The 14,572-nt window shown below is 44.8% G+C and overlaps 1 protein-coding gene across 1 annotated transcript in view; it reads left to right on the forward strand.

Annotated features, from left to right (window-relative positions):
* Nucleotides 1–4,504: 4,504 nt before the first annotated feature.
* INPP5B (inositol polyphosphate-5-phosphatase B) overlaps nucleotides 4,505–14,572 on the forward strand; it is a 199,566-nt gene continuing 189,498 nt past the window's right edge. Inside the window, exons 1-3 of the mRNA XM_077481814.1 lie at nucleotides 4,505–4,628; nucleotides 10,211–10,275; nucleotides 13,462–13,541. Coding sequence (XP_077337940.1) covers nucleotides 4,505–4,628; nucleotides 10,211–10,275; nucleotides 13,462–13,541 — 269 coding nt within the window. The remainder of the gene's footprint in view (nucleotides 4,629–10,210; nucleotides 10,276–13,461; nucleotides 13,542–14,572) is intronic.

Genomic DNA, 14,572 nt, shown 5'->3' on the forward strand with positions numbered 1-14,572 from the left:
AGGCCAAGGCAAACCTCTACTTCCCGCAGTAAGGAAAAGCAGCAGGGCAGTAGAACAGGTTGAAGACCAAGACCAGACCAAAAAATTACTACACATAGTGTCAGGGATCACTGAACAAATCGATGCCCAGCGATGCCCTCACACTATGTTTGCCATTAGTTTGGTGCCTCTTCTCAAAGAGGTCTTGCCAGACCAGTACTTTAATATGAGGATTGCAGTGCAACATTGCATCCATGCATTCGCTGTGCCACGCCATGTTTCTGTGCCAACACACGACTGTCCTAGTACCCAAATAATTCCTCCCATTTCTTCTGCCTCAGACACCGTGCCAAACCCTTATCCCTCTAGTTTTGCCGAACCCTCTAGTATGTATGAGGCCCCCAGATCACGAATACCATATCCCATTCCTTCACCAGTTGCCTCTGTAATTTCACCCCCAAGTAGAACCACGGATATTAGCAGACAAATGGATATGAGACCACTTGACTCAACATCTTACCATGTCCTGACACAAAACAGACCACCACAGCGATACGAGCAAATAACGTCCCTGCCAAAACAAGTCCCTCATGTAGTAAGACCAATAGAACAGCACAAACCGATAATTCCAAATCATTATCCATATCACAATCGATCTCTTGAATCTCCCTCAAACATGCCTACACCCTATCGACACTCTGGGCTCCCAAGTGTACCACGGGATACCGAGATATCACCACCTGAGCCATGCAGGAAATATGCCTCAACACAAGGTGAAGCCTTGCAACAAACACCACCGAGCTCTTCAACAACAACACTACAACGGCATGATGTAACCAAGCCTGATGAACATAGTTCGCCAAGTTATTTGAATTTGTAGATGACTATCTACTAATTACGCTACCAACTTCATGTTATGTTTTTAAATAATTTTTTGTAATTTTGACGGTTTGTTCAAAAATGCTATCTTTTTTTCTAATGGCTCAGGGAAATAGAGATGGAGAGAAAAACAGATTAGGGGGAAATTGGAGATGAAGATGCGAGGGAGGGAGGATGAGAGAGTGGGAGATGACAGGGAGGATGAGGTGGAGAGGTAGTGTTTCAGTTACTAAAGTTTTGAAAGTTAGAATTAAAGTTCAGTGCAGGTAAAGACAGACAGTCAGAGGGAGTTGGAGAGTCAGAGGGAGTTGGAGAGTGAGAGGGAGTTAGAGAGTCAGATTGGAGAGTCAGAGGGAGTTAGAGAGTGAGAGGGAGTTAGAGAGTCAGATTGGAGAGTCAGAGGGAGTTAGAGAGTGAGAGGGAGTTAGAGAGTGAGAGGAAGTTGGAGGAGTTAGATTTTTTTGACAATATTTCCTGCAAAATATATAATTGCAAAATAATTACAAGTTTTTCTAAAAAAATACTTTTTTGGAAGACAATTTTGTTGTGATATCTGTCTGCATTCTTTGCATTCATTACTAGAGCTTACTATGGTGCATAGCATAAATTTTCACAAAGTATATCTATGAAATTTACCTTAATGTAACAAGCAACCTTTCCGCTGGCTCCACACTATTCCGAAAGGTGGTGTTCTGATACTCCAAACGTGTACCAAGCAGCTGAAGTAATTCATCAAAACTAAGAATAAAACCACAATACCAATGTAAGTGACAGGATAAAGCACATACACACAATCAAATTGAATGGTAAGAGGCAAGAGTTCTAGTAAAAGGAGAAAAGAGATGGCAAGTGGGATCGGTGGTCAGTGGGATGCATGCCCTTACATTGGTGGTCAGTGGGATTGGTGGTCAGTGGGATTGGTGGTCAGTGGGATGCATGCCCTTACATTGGTGGTCAGTGGGATGCATGCCCTTACATTGGTGGTCAGTGGGATGCATGCCCTTACATTGGTGGTCGATGGGATTGGTGGTCAGTGGGATTGGTGGTCAGTGGGATGCATACCCTTACATTGGTGGTCAGTGGGATTGGTGGTCAGTGGGATGCATGCCCTTACATTGGTGGTCAGTGGGATGCATGCCCTTACATTGGTGGTCAATGGGATTGGTGGTCAGTGGGATTGGTGGTCAGTGGGATGCATGAACTTACATTGGTGGTCAGTGGGATTGGTGGTCAGTGGGATGCATGTCACTGATAGAAAGAAGGAGGGAGGAGGAGAAGGAAGAGAGGTACAGTTACTAACCTATTTACTGACATCCGGAAATAGTTGAAGAACTTCTCCTCATGCTATAGAGGATCCTGAGCCTCTCTTCCCTATTTTGAGTAATTGGATGGACCCAATATCTTCTTGTACTCATCAGTCTCTTCCTCCTCCTGCTCCTTTTTCTCCTGGCTTTGTTCATCAGCACTGCAGCAGTGGCTGTAACAACTGCTGCCATGATTAACGGCATATGATGAAACATAATGGGCAAAAATCAAAATCCTCACTCACTACACACAAAGAAACCACATTCCTCAACGACAATACTCTCCCCACAAAAGAAAACCGGGAGGAGCACAGGAAATTAACATCCATTTTTTTCTAGCCTTTTCGATTGGCCTGAGCACAAAATGCACCTGTACCTCATTTACATTCGAAATGCATTGAATTTGCATTAAATTTGCAATACAATCGCGCTGGTAATAACCAAACACGCAATGAAAAAATTACCATCACAATCGCATCGCACAAGTGTGAACTGGCACTTAGGATGTGTCCCTTGTGCTGATGCCTCTTCCATTAGTTGAAATCCTCTTCTGTCCATGCTTCCCCCGCTGCCATAATCTTCCAGTACAGTGAAGATTAATAGATTAATAGAATTATGGGGCTGTCACAGGCTCTTATCAAGAGAACCTGACTATGCCTGCCCTTTCCACCCACCTCCTCCTTTCATGAAAGCTATATTACTGGCGGAGGATTTCACCTAATAACAGAAACCATGTTACTCTAAGACCCCTTTCACACTGCCGCGCCCATAGCGTCGGCGGTAAAACGCTGCTATTTTTAGCAGCATTTTACCGTCGGATTTGCGCTAGCGGGGGTAAAAGTGCCCCGCTAGCGGGCAAGAAAGGGTTAAAACCACCCGCAATAAGTCACAATAGAGGCGTTTTGCCGGCGGTATTGCAGCGCTGTCCCATTGATTTCAATTTGGAGCAGCGGTGGAGGAACGGTAAACACACGGCTCCTTCACTGCTCCAAAGAAGCTGATGGCAGGATTTTTCCTGACGTACTGCCAGCGCACCGCTCCAGTGTGAAAGCCCAAGGGCTTTCACACTGGAGACAATGGTGCAGAAGTTTGAGAGCGGATTGCAGGCGCTATTTCTAACACTATAGTGCCTGCAAAACGCCCTCATGTGAAAGGGGTCTAAATCAGTGGTCATCAACCCTGTCCTCAGGGCACACTAATGCCGCGTACACACGACCAGACTTTTCGACATCAAAAGTCCGACGGAATGATTCCGGCAGACCATTCGATTGTGTGTGGGCTGCAGCGGACTTTTGATTTGCAAAAATCCGTCAGACTTTAGAAATGGAACATGTTTCAAATTTTTCGGCCGGGACTCCGCCGGACCCAGTTCCTACCAAGAAATCCGCTCGTGTGTATGCTAGTCCGATGGACAAAAACCGACGCGAGGGCAGCTATTGGCTACTGGCTATGAACTTCCTTATTCTAGTCCGGTCGTACGTCATCACGTTCAAATCCGCCAGACTTTGGTGTGATTGTGTGTGGCCAAGTCCGTTCATTCGGAAAGTCTGTCAGAACTCCGCCGAAAGTCCATCGGACCTAGTCGCTCGAAAAGTCCGGTCGTGTGTACATGGCATTACAGGCCAGGTTTGCAAGATAACTGAAATACATCACAGGTGATATCATTTGCTGCTCAGTGATTGCAGTATTCTAGTCTGCATCTCCCCAAGGTAATACATAAAACCTGGCCTGTTAGGGGCCCTGAGGACAGGGTTGATGACCACTGCTCTAAATGACAGACACACCATTTTAACTTTTTTTCACAGGTTTTCTTTTCTTGATCTGACCGTGGAGATTTTTCTGATTTAGTCTCACGTTTAAATTGTATGTAAGCTTTATTGCTTCTGCTGTTTGATTTGTAAAGTTTATTTTTCTGCACTACGCATGTCATGGCATAATTTCCATCTGTGCTAACTCAATAAAATCCAATTTGAAGGGAACTACTAATAGAAGGTACAACACAGCATAAAGATTTACAGATCAATACTTCCATCCCAGACATGGTTATTTCTCATTTTAGGATAGTAGCTATTCCTGTATGTTTGTGTGCCTAACTGGATAACTAGAATTGCTGCCACGGCCATTTATGCTTGAAAATATAATTTCTATTATGAAGGCTTGCTAAACAGCAAAACACAATAAATTCCAGAGCAAAAAAAAATAGTCGCCAGTTATCACACAAGATGCTTTATCTCAGCACATTAGCAATCTTCTAGTTCCCTCTAGTGGAAAAAGAGATGGCGGCTTTTAAAAGAACATCTGGTGACAGGAGGGGAGAGGGAATGCTGACGTAGCCTAGCAGAATGCAGGCCAAGCAGGGAGTAACTGTTCAGTCTGACAAATCTGCTATTCATGTTTCCTCCCAGCATACCCTGCCTGAAGAGGAAAACATCTCGGCCCCCATCTGCCTATTTAAAGATTTGACTGGTAAATTAAATATTCTTAATAGTCTGTACAACTTAGTATAACAGAGTATGGCTTTTGATGCATTTGGTATTTAGCATGTCAAAATTGGTGCAAGGCTATTCAGCAAAGCAAAGGTATTTAGTGCTATAACTGTTTACTTGTAGGGCCTAATTCAATGTGTAGTAAATTAATTTTGTGTTTGCACGGAGTATCCAATCATTTGTAGGGATGGTACTCTTACAAACAATTGGCTGTCTAAAGTATATATTGGTGTGCTGTATAAAGTGCATTTGCTAAGATTAACTTCTACTCATGGAGTTCACCAAGGTTAAGGCTAATAAACACTACAGACACGTTGGTTTGGGATTTTAATGTGTAGCTTTATTATTTTGTGGGATTTTATTGGAGTAATAAAGGGTTAGAACCTTTTTGTTCTGACCACTGTGACCATAACCGAAGATGATAGGAAATCAAAATGTTATGCTTGTTACCAGAAAAGGAGGTGAGATCTTTCAAAGGGGACATCTATTTTGGTGGCAACTAAGAAAGGATCTCCTGTTAATTCTAGAACTTCTGTTTACTTGCCGTTTTGTCACGGGGATACAGGAGGCAATGGGAAATCTCCGCAATGTGACAACAGATCATAGCAAAAAAAGTTAGAGGTTCTAACCATTTCCAACTCTATCCAAAGCGTAAGAACAAGAATTATCGGAAAAGAATTGGATCCTTTGCCTGTTCTCTGCTGCTAAGCCACAACAATAGAAGGGTGCATTAACACAATAAATATTATTTGAAATTGAAGTAACAATTATTATACTCACAAACGCAAATAAAATGAACGCATGTCGCAGCGAGTGGGATCTTAAGGTCCACTGTAGTCTACCATTAGTGTGGGAAGACCAGGAGGCATCTGTGATGGCTGGCACATTTCAAGGGTGAACCCTCTTCATGAGATCACTATTTTGGCTTCATCAGAGCCCACTTGGTTCCACTTGCTATGGCATGCGTACATTTTATTTGCGTTTGTGAGTAAAATAATTGTTACTTCATTTTCAAATAAATTTTATTGTGGTAATGCAATAGGTCAGTGAGGCCTTCTCTTGTTGCTTTACAGTCTCTAAGGGTGACCATTGTCCTGAGGGGGCAGCAAGGCCGTTGGTGCTGAGGAATAATCCCTACACTCCAGACCCCATAGTTCACCATTTTGAGGAGAGAGGCATTTGGATACGTTCTCTACTAGGGATGAGCTCAGGCGTGTTCGCATGGAACACGTGAAGAGCCCACCAGGAAGTGAGGACAGCGCTGCGCTAATCACAGGCAGTGATACATTGCCTCGATGTGCGGCTGCAGAGATTTCTTACTGCCTGTGATTAGCACAGCACTGTGCTCACTTCCTGGCGGGCTCTGCACGTGTTCCATGAGAACGCACCTGAGCTCATCCCTATTCTCTACTGCTACTTGGGCCTTCCATGGATCGATTTACCTCACGTCCTGTCAAGCTAACATTTTACCAGACAGGGTACTCTACAGGAACTCTACAACATCAGCACAAACATATAAATATATTATATCATTTAAATAAGAAATTTTTTTAGTAGAATAGAAGAAAGTTAGAATCCCTGTCAGATTTGTATAGCTGTCTTGTTGCAGATGATAAATTAGACAGGGATTAAAATCCTTCACCAATATATCCAAAACTACAAAAAGTTTTTGCTCGACATACTCATTAGACAAGACTTTTGCTTATAGGTTTTTGGCCATATCAAATACATCAGACACTTGTTATCACAACGGTTCATTTTACAACATGCTATTGTAGGAAGAGGGAACTGAATATCTGTGTTTGCAAAAGGCAGATTGATAAATAATATTATGTTGTCTACATCATGTTTGTATACCCAGTATAAATTAAAGCACCCTTTCTCAACCTTTTCAGCACAGAGTGAGCAAGCATGAGTGCCCCCACAGCAAGCAGCTTGCTATGGGGGCTCTTGGCAAGGGGGAGGGACCAGGAGTGCCAGTAGGGGACCTGAGAAGAGGAGGATCTGGGCTGCTCTGTGCAAAAACATTACACAGAGCAGGTAAGTATGATATGTTTGTTTTGTTTTTTAAAATAAAAATGTTTCCTTTACAATCACTTTAAACCTAGTACACACTATAATTTGTTTGTTTTTGGTTAAACCCAGTGGGCTGAATGAAAAAAAAATTGAGTACTACCAATCTGATGTTAGTAGAGCCATCTCCCTGCTGAGCTAGTGTGTTCTGACAGGGGGGCTACACCCCCCCCCCCCCCCCGCTAGAACACATCGATCAGCCATTGGCTGAAAGTGCTGATCGGATGCCGATCAGCAGACCTTTCTTGGTTGTTCACTTGGGCCGAATGCAGGCCAGTTTCTATTGAACCAGCCAATGCCGCCTGATATTCAGCCCGTGTGTCTGGGGCTTGTGGTCAATGGGAAGACTATCTTTCTAAAGCCCCATACACACTATCAGATTATCTGCTGAGTTTTTCCTTCAGATTTACCAAAACCATGTAGTAGAAGGGCCTGCCTGATTGCATACACATTGAAACTCCTAAGGTTTGTCCTCATATTATATGGTTTTGGTAAATCTGAAGAAACTCAGCAGAAAATCTGATAGTGTGTATGGGGCTTTACAGATAGCTATAATGATCATGGGTTCAATGCTCTGGCTCCTGCAAACTACTCCTCTAGCTGGAGGAAGCATCAATACCAGTACAAGGCATGCAGTGATGTTATCACACATTGAGAAGTCCCCCTGCCAATGTGATTAAAACTCCTACATCTTAGCGCTGCAGCGCTTACAACTACTTAATCCATTAAAAAAAACACAATGATGTGATAAGACCACAAACAGATTAATTTAATCTACAAAAGTAATAGTGTGTCAAGAAAAACTTCAAAAGTGACAATGTTAATCTTCATCCACCATAGTGAATAAACTCATCAATGTGTCCATTTCATTTTCTTGCTCAACTGCTTCTTTCTCCACCTGACACATGTGAATCACCACCATCCACAATTGGAAAGCCACACATTCTCTTTTTTTTTGCCTCCAAAGCTGACCAGTGTAAGCACCCCTGACAGTGTTTAAAGCATTTGTTACCCTAAAAAAAAAAAAAAAAAGGATCCTGCTCCTTTAAAGCAGGTCAGTTTTTGTGCCTCTGTCGTTGGCAGCTCTCCTCTCTGCTCTCCCCCGTCCCCTCCCTGCCTGTCTGCTCCTCCTCTCCTGTGGCTAAAATAACTTTAAGGTTTCCATACAATCCTCTCTGTTTCCTAATGCTCTGTGCCCCTGTGTGTTTCATAAAAAAAAAATGCCGTCTATACCTTATGTCAGAGTGCCGCTTTATGCTCACGTGACCAGCCACCTCTCTCCTTCTGTCTTTCTCTCCTCCTGACTGATGTCAGTGGGGGATTCTTGGCCCCTCCCGCTGCTGCTGTAAGATCGAGAGAGGAGAGAGGTAGCCGGTCATGTGAGCACCGAGCAGCGCTCTGAAATAAGGCATAGATGGCTTTTTTTTTTTTTATAAAACACACACACACACACACAGGGGTACACATCATCAGGAAACAAAGAGGATTCTATAAAAAGGATATAGTGGCTTAACAACCACTAATGGTTTGCTTCACCCCTCTAACTGCCACATTTGCTTGATAGCTTGGTCCATTAAAGCAGTGGTCATCAACCCTCACCCCAGGGCCCACTAACAGGCCAGGTTTTATGTATTACCTTGGGGAAATGCAGACTAGAATACTGCAATCACTGATCAGCAAATTATATCACCTGTGATGTATTTCAGTTATCATGCAAACCTGGCCTGTTAGTGCCCGTTCACACAGGAGCGACGCGACTTGCAGCGCGACTCACAGACGCGACCTGCACACGACTTCAGCGGCGACTTGAAAAATTACTTCTGTATAGAAGTCAATGCAAGTCGCCTGAAGTCGCCCCAAAAATAGTACAGGAACCTTGACTTGAGTGGCTCCTATTAGAACGGTAAGTCACCTGACAAGTCGCGGTAGTGTGAACGGGCACTTAGTGGGTCCTGAGGATAGGGTTGATGACCACTGCATTAGGCTGGATTCACATCTATGCAGTTTTAGTGCTTTTTTCATTTTGCAGATTTGCACTACAGTCCATTTAACATGGTTTCCTATGGAACACGATCTGTAGGGCAAATCTGCGAAATGCAAAAAGCACAAAAAATGCATAGGTGTGAATCCAGTCTTAAAGGATGTTGAAAAATAACAGACAGGAAAAAATTAGGGGAAAAAACAAACAAAAATAAAGCGAATGCAGCCACCTCATTCAAAAATTGGTAACCTGCAATATAATGCATTTTTGTGTTTTTGGGTTTACCACTAAAGAAGAACTAGTGTTTTTTTAATGCAAACACTGAAATTTCAAGTTACAATACTGCACTCATGCATACTTCCAAGGCTTTTTGTCTTGTCGCTTGTCCAGAAGACCTCCCAGCTTTAGTGTAGGACCTGGGTTTCTCTATGACTTATTTTCTTCAGCTCTGCCATCTTTACATCCCAGAGGTCATGGGATTTCCACACCTCCCTCTTAATTATTCTTAAGCGGGAGTCCGCCGGGAGTTCCGCCGTTTTTTTTTTTAAAAAGCCAGCAGCTACAAATACTGCAGCTGCTGACTTTTAAAATAGTGACACTTACCTGTCCAGCGCGCCCGCGATGTCGGCACCCGAAGCCGATCTCTCGATCGTCTCTCGGGTGCTGCCACCGCCATCTTGGGTGTGGGAATCAGGAAGTGGAGCCTTTCGGCTTCATTTCCCGGTTCCCTACTGCGCATGCATGAGTCGCGCTGCGCAATAAGGATGGTCCCCGCTGTCTCTGGGATCCGTGTGTTTCCCAGCAGGAAGCGGGGGACTTTCGGAAAGGGGCGTAGATTCTGCGGAAAGGGGCGTACCTTCTGCAGAATCTACGCCGGAAGTGGGTGCAGATACCTGTACTGTACAGGTACCTGCACCCCCCTCCCCCCTGAAAGGTGCCAATTGTGGCGCCGGAGGGGGGGAGGATTCCAAAGAGCGGAAGGTCCACTTTAGGGTGGACCTCCGCTTTAATATACAAATATGCGCCGATATTTGTATTTGGGAGCACAGACCATCACTACCAGCACAACAGGACACAGCTAAGGCTGGATTCACACCTGTCCATTTTTAGTGCTTTTTACATTTTGCAGATTTGCACTACAGCCCATTTAACATGCTTTCCTATGGGTCATGTTCTGTAGTGCAAATCTGCAAAATGCAAAAAGCACTAAAAATGCCATAGGTGTGAATCCAGCCTAAGTCGTGTCCTATGTTCTCCCATCTCCATTTTTAAAGCTGAATTCTGAGTTTCCCCACTAACTAAGCACTGGCACAGAAAAAATCAAAAGGCTTCCTTTTATTCACCAAAAGTTGCGGCATTTCAAGCTGAAATCTCACAAGTGTGAGACTTGTAATTTCCAGGTCGCTTCTCTCTTTTGCAGAAAAGCTAAGCGCATGAATGAATGTGTGAATGTAGATAAGGGCTTGCAGAGTTCTAACCACATTTTGTACTAATATTCTATTTTCCAGATACAGTCATGGACCAGTCTATAGCAATTCAGGACTCTTTGGACACAGGAGAAAATTGCTCTGTAGTATCCTTTACATGCTGACTCATATGCTCAAGTGCTAATTCAGTCTAAGGAATAGTTGAACAATTTGTAATATTAGTAACATTAAGAATTTGTAAATATTAGATCATGTGTTCAAGAGGCCTTTGACAAGATGTTAGAATAATAGCTTGTTTTGTTTGCTGTTTTTTTTTTCAAATCGAACATTTTCAGATGTGTTTATAATAAGCGTAGTTTACAGCAGGGGGCCCTTCAATTAGGCGCACACAGGCGCCGCCCCCTCCATCCATGCGTCCGGCGCCCTAACCTACATACAGGGTACTGGCGCATGGATTCCAATGGGGGGGGGGGGTTTAAGTACGTGATTAGAGCCAGAGGCTATAATAGGCTTCAAAAAAGGGTGGGCTTGGGGGCACAGAGCACTGCACTCCGAGCACCACCTAATTGTGCGACTATAGCAAATAAATATTCGTTGTTCTCACACTGATCCTCCTCCCGGCCAATCAGGAAGTGGATCCTGAGACCATCACCCAATTAGCTAAAAAGACAGGTGATCACATTGGATGCCTAAGAGGAGGAGGAGACACCCGCCTGCCGCTCCAGGCCACCCTTTACCCGTAGGAGCGTTGCCTGCCCGGAACATAGATGGGGTAGATGCTGGATGACTGACTGCAAGAGCACAATAAAATTAACATTCCCCAGTCTACTATTTGTTAATATTCTTACCCCAGCACTTGCACATTACATCTTTCAATGCTGCAGGTTCCTCAGCAGTGTTGCTTCCCTGAACTTTCAGTCTTCATGGAAGCGTTAACAGTACAGTCTGTAGACCGTTTGTTAGTTTGGAGAAGGGAGGAGAAGCAGGGGAGTGCCTTGTCATTCTAGGCTACAGGGTTGTGTGTTCCTATTACTAAAGCACACAATGTGGGGAGACACAAATCTAGTCCCAGCATGCAAGGATGGCTGCATAGGATGCTGAAAGAGAAAGGAGCCACTCTGAAAAAGGAAATCTGAGGCAGCGGCCATAGCACCAGCTCAAGCTGGTGGGGCTGTAGTTCTACAGTCATAATGGTTCCATAAATGACACTTTGTCCAGAAAAGTACCTGTTTCCCCAAAAAGGCTATTGAAGATGACCTGTATTAATGTAGATTCATATACACTATAATACACTATTATACCAAAAGTATTGGGGCACCTGCCTTTACACGCACATGAACTTTAATGGCATCCCGGTCTTAGTCTGTAGGGTTCACTATTGCATTGGCCCACCCTTTACAGCTATACTAGCTTCAACTCTTCTAGGAAGGGTATCCACGTGGTTTGGAGTGTGTCTATGGGAATGTTTGACCATTCTTCCAGAAGCGCATTTGTGAGGTCTGGCACTGATGTGGACAATATAGGAAAACAGAAAAGGAATACCGCACTACCTAGTGATTAAAATAAACAAAAACAAAAAAACACAAAAAAAAATACATTGTTACTGATGTGGACAAGAAGGCCTGGCTCGCAGTCTCTGCTCTAAATCATCCCAAAGGTGTTCTATTGGGTTGGGGTCAGGACTGTGCAGGCCAGTCAAGTTCTTCCACCCCAAACTTGCTTATCCATTTCTTTATGAACCTTGCTTTGTGCACTGGTGTGCAGTCATGTTAGAACAGGAAGGGGCCATCCCCAAACTGTTCCCACAAAGTTGGGAACATGAAATTGTCCAAAATTTCTTGGTATGCTGATGCTTTTTGGGTTCCCCTTCAATGGAACTAAGGGGCCAAGCCCAACCCCTGAAAAACAACCCCACACCATAATCCCCCCTCCACCAAATGATTTGGACCAGTGCACAAAGCAAGGTCGAAAAAGACATGGACACCTACATTTTACACAACATTTTACATACTGTACATTCACATCAGTCCCTGCCCTTAAGGAGCTTACAATTTCAGCACTTCCTGCCCGCCGTATAGCAGAATGACGTGCGCAAAGTGGTTAAGATATCCTGACTGGACGTCGTATGATGTCCAGCAGGATAAGCCACGATCGCGTACATGCGGGGATGCGCAGCGCGGCGATCGTTGGTGTGGTATGTCAGTCTGACACACAGCATCACCAATCTGGGTAAAGATCCTCTGACGTAGACTCTTTACTATCTGATCAGCTGTGTCCAATCACAGCTGATCACAGAGTAACAGGAAGAGCCATGTATCATCTTTTCCTCTACTCGCATCTGACAGACGCAAGTAAAGGAGAGCCGATTGGCTGCTCTCCTGACAGGGGGGATCTGCTCTGATTGATTATCAGTGCAGTCCCCCCCCCAGGATGCCCCCCGTGCCCACCAGCAATGCCCACCCATGACCACCAGGGTTGCCGATCAGTGCCCATTAGTGGTGCCAATCAGTGCCCATCAGTAATGCCTGCCAGTGCCTCCTCATCAGTGTTGCCTATCACAGCCATCAGTTCCACCCATCAGTGCCATCTATAAGTGCCCATCAGTGCTGCATATTAGTGTCTCATCATCAATGCCACCTAATCAGTCCCACCTCATTAGTGCCACCTCATCAGTGCCTGTCAGTGCCCATCAGTGAAGGAGAAAACGTACTTATTTACAACCTTTTCTAACAGAAACAAAGAAAATTTTATTTATTTTTTTCAAAATGTTCAGTCTTTTTTTATTTGTTTAGCAAAGAATAAAAAACCCCAGAGGTGATCAAATACCACCAAAACAAAGCTCTATTTGTGGGAACAAATGACCGCGCAATTGTCATTTAAAATGCAACAGCACTGAAAACTGAAAATTGGCCTGGCCAGGAAGGGGGGAAAGTGCCCAGTATTGAAGTGGCCAAGCTAAAAATGAAGAACACGTCAATGCCCATGGATCCCTGCACAAAATATTTTTGCCGCAGCTCCTGACCAGGCATAAAATAAAGGACTACTGATTTGTCTACAAACAATATACATCACAAAGCATAGATTTCAGCAACATTTATGTTCTACTTCTATCCCGCCAAACCCTATTCCAAGCCATATTTTATTATATAAAAGGTGACTATTTTGCTGGATTTCCCACCAAACAGTTCCACCAAAACAGTGTCAGGGAAAGTATCGTTATTTCAGTGTGGGTCAATTGGCTATATAAGGAAGATATAAGTAACCATCACAATGTTCAACAAAAATGTGCAACATACATATTCTGAATAGTATTCCTTCATCTAAAATCCCATGCTGTACAAGGAATCCTAAATACCCCAGATAGCAATGAAAGTAGACTGGTGGGACTGGTGGAGTGCAAGGAGACAGCAGCGTAAGTATGAAAATCATTTTTAAAAGCTGTTTTTCTCTAGGTGGAGCTTTATTGAGATTTTAGCAAGCTAGCCCAGTCCATCCATTCTTTTTCTGTAATTAGTCTTTAATGTCTTAAAGGTACAGAGATTTTGTTGCATATTATACTCAGAAGGAAACACATAGTGAAGTAATAAGCCGCGTACACACGTGGTGGACTGTCTGGCCAACTTAGTCCGTCAGACAATCCGACGGACAGTCCGTCATACTTTCGAATGAACGGACTTGCCCACACACGGCACTTTTTGAGCGGACTAATACGGCGGACTAAGTCCGCCATACTATCCGCCCTACTTTTGAAATGAACGGACTCGCCCACACACGCGGAGGAAAGTCCGCTCATTTCGAGCGCGTCTCCAGATAGGCGGGGCCCGCGAGGGAGATGTCGCTGACCCCGCCGCCTGGTATGGACTTAAAGGGGAACCCCAACGCCGGCAGAAGAACCGAAGAGGGGGACAAGACCCCCAAAGTCAGGAGAAGGGGCCGGCGGCGAGGAAGAAAGCCGGACTCCTCCGCTAGCAAAAGAGCTACAAGAAGATAGCGGAGGAGTCCGGCGAGAAGACCCCCGAAGACGGAAGACCCCCGGAGCTGTGCAATAAAATATTTTAACCCTGTGTTGTGTTTTTTTTGTACTTTTTTTCACAGGTGAATGGGTAGGGGTACATTGTACCCCATACTCATTCACATAGGGTGGGGGGCCGGTATCCGGGGGCCCCCTTCTTAAAGGGGGCTCCCGGATTCCGATAAGCCCCCCGCCCGCAGACCCCCGACAACCAACGGCCAGGGTTGTCGGGAAGAGGCCCTTGTCCTCATCAACATGGGGACAAGGTGCTTTGGGGTGGGGGGCCGTGCGGCCCCCCCTTCCCCAAGGCACCCCCCCATGTTGAGGGCACGCGGCCCGGTACGGCTCAGGAGGGGGGCGCTCGCTCGCCCCCCTTTCCTGGCCGGCCGGACAAGGGTCTGTTGTGGACTTGGGGGGGACCCCCACGCCGA

The sequence above is a fragment of the Lithobates pipiens genome, unplaced genomic scaffold (genome assembly GCF_037356315.1).
Source record: "Lithobates pipiens isolate NorthernLeopardFrog02 unplaced genomic scaffold, aLitPip1_a1.2 Scaffold_16, whole genome shotgun sequence".
Lineage (NCBI taxonomy): Eukaryota > Metazoa > Chordata > Amphibia > Anura > Ranidae > Lithobates > Lithobates pipiens.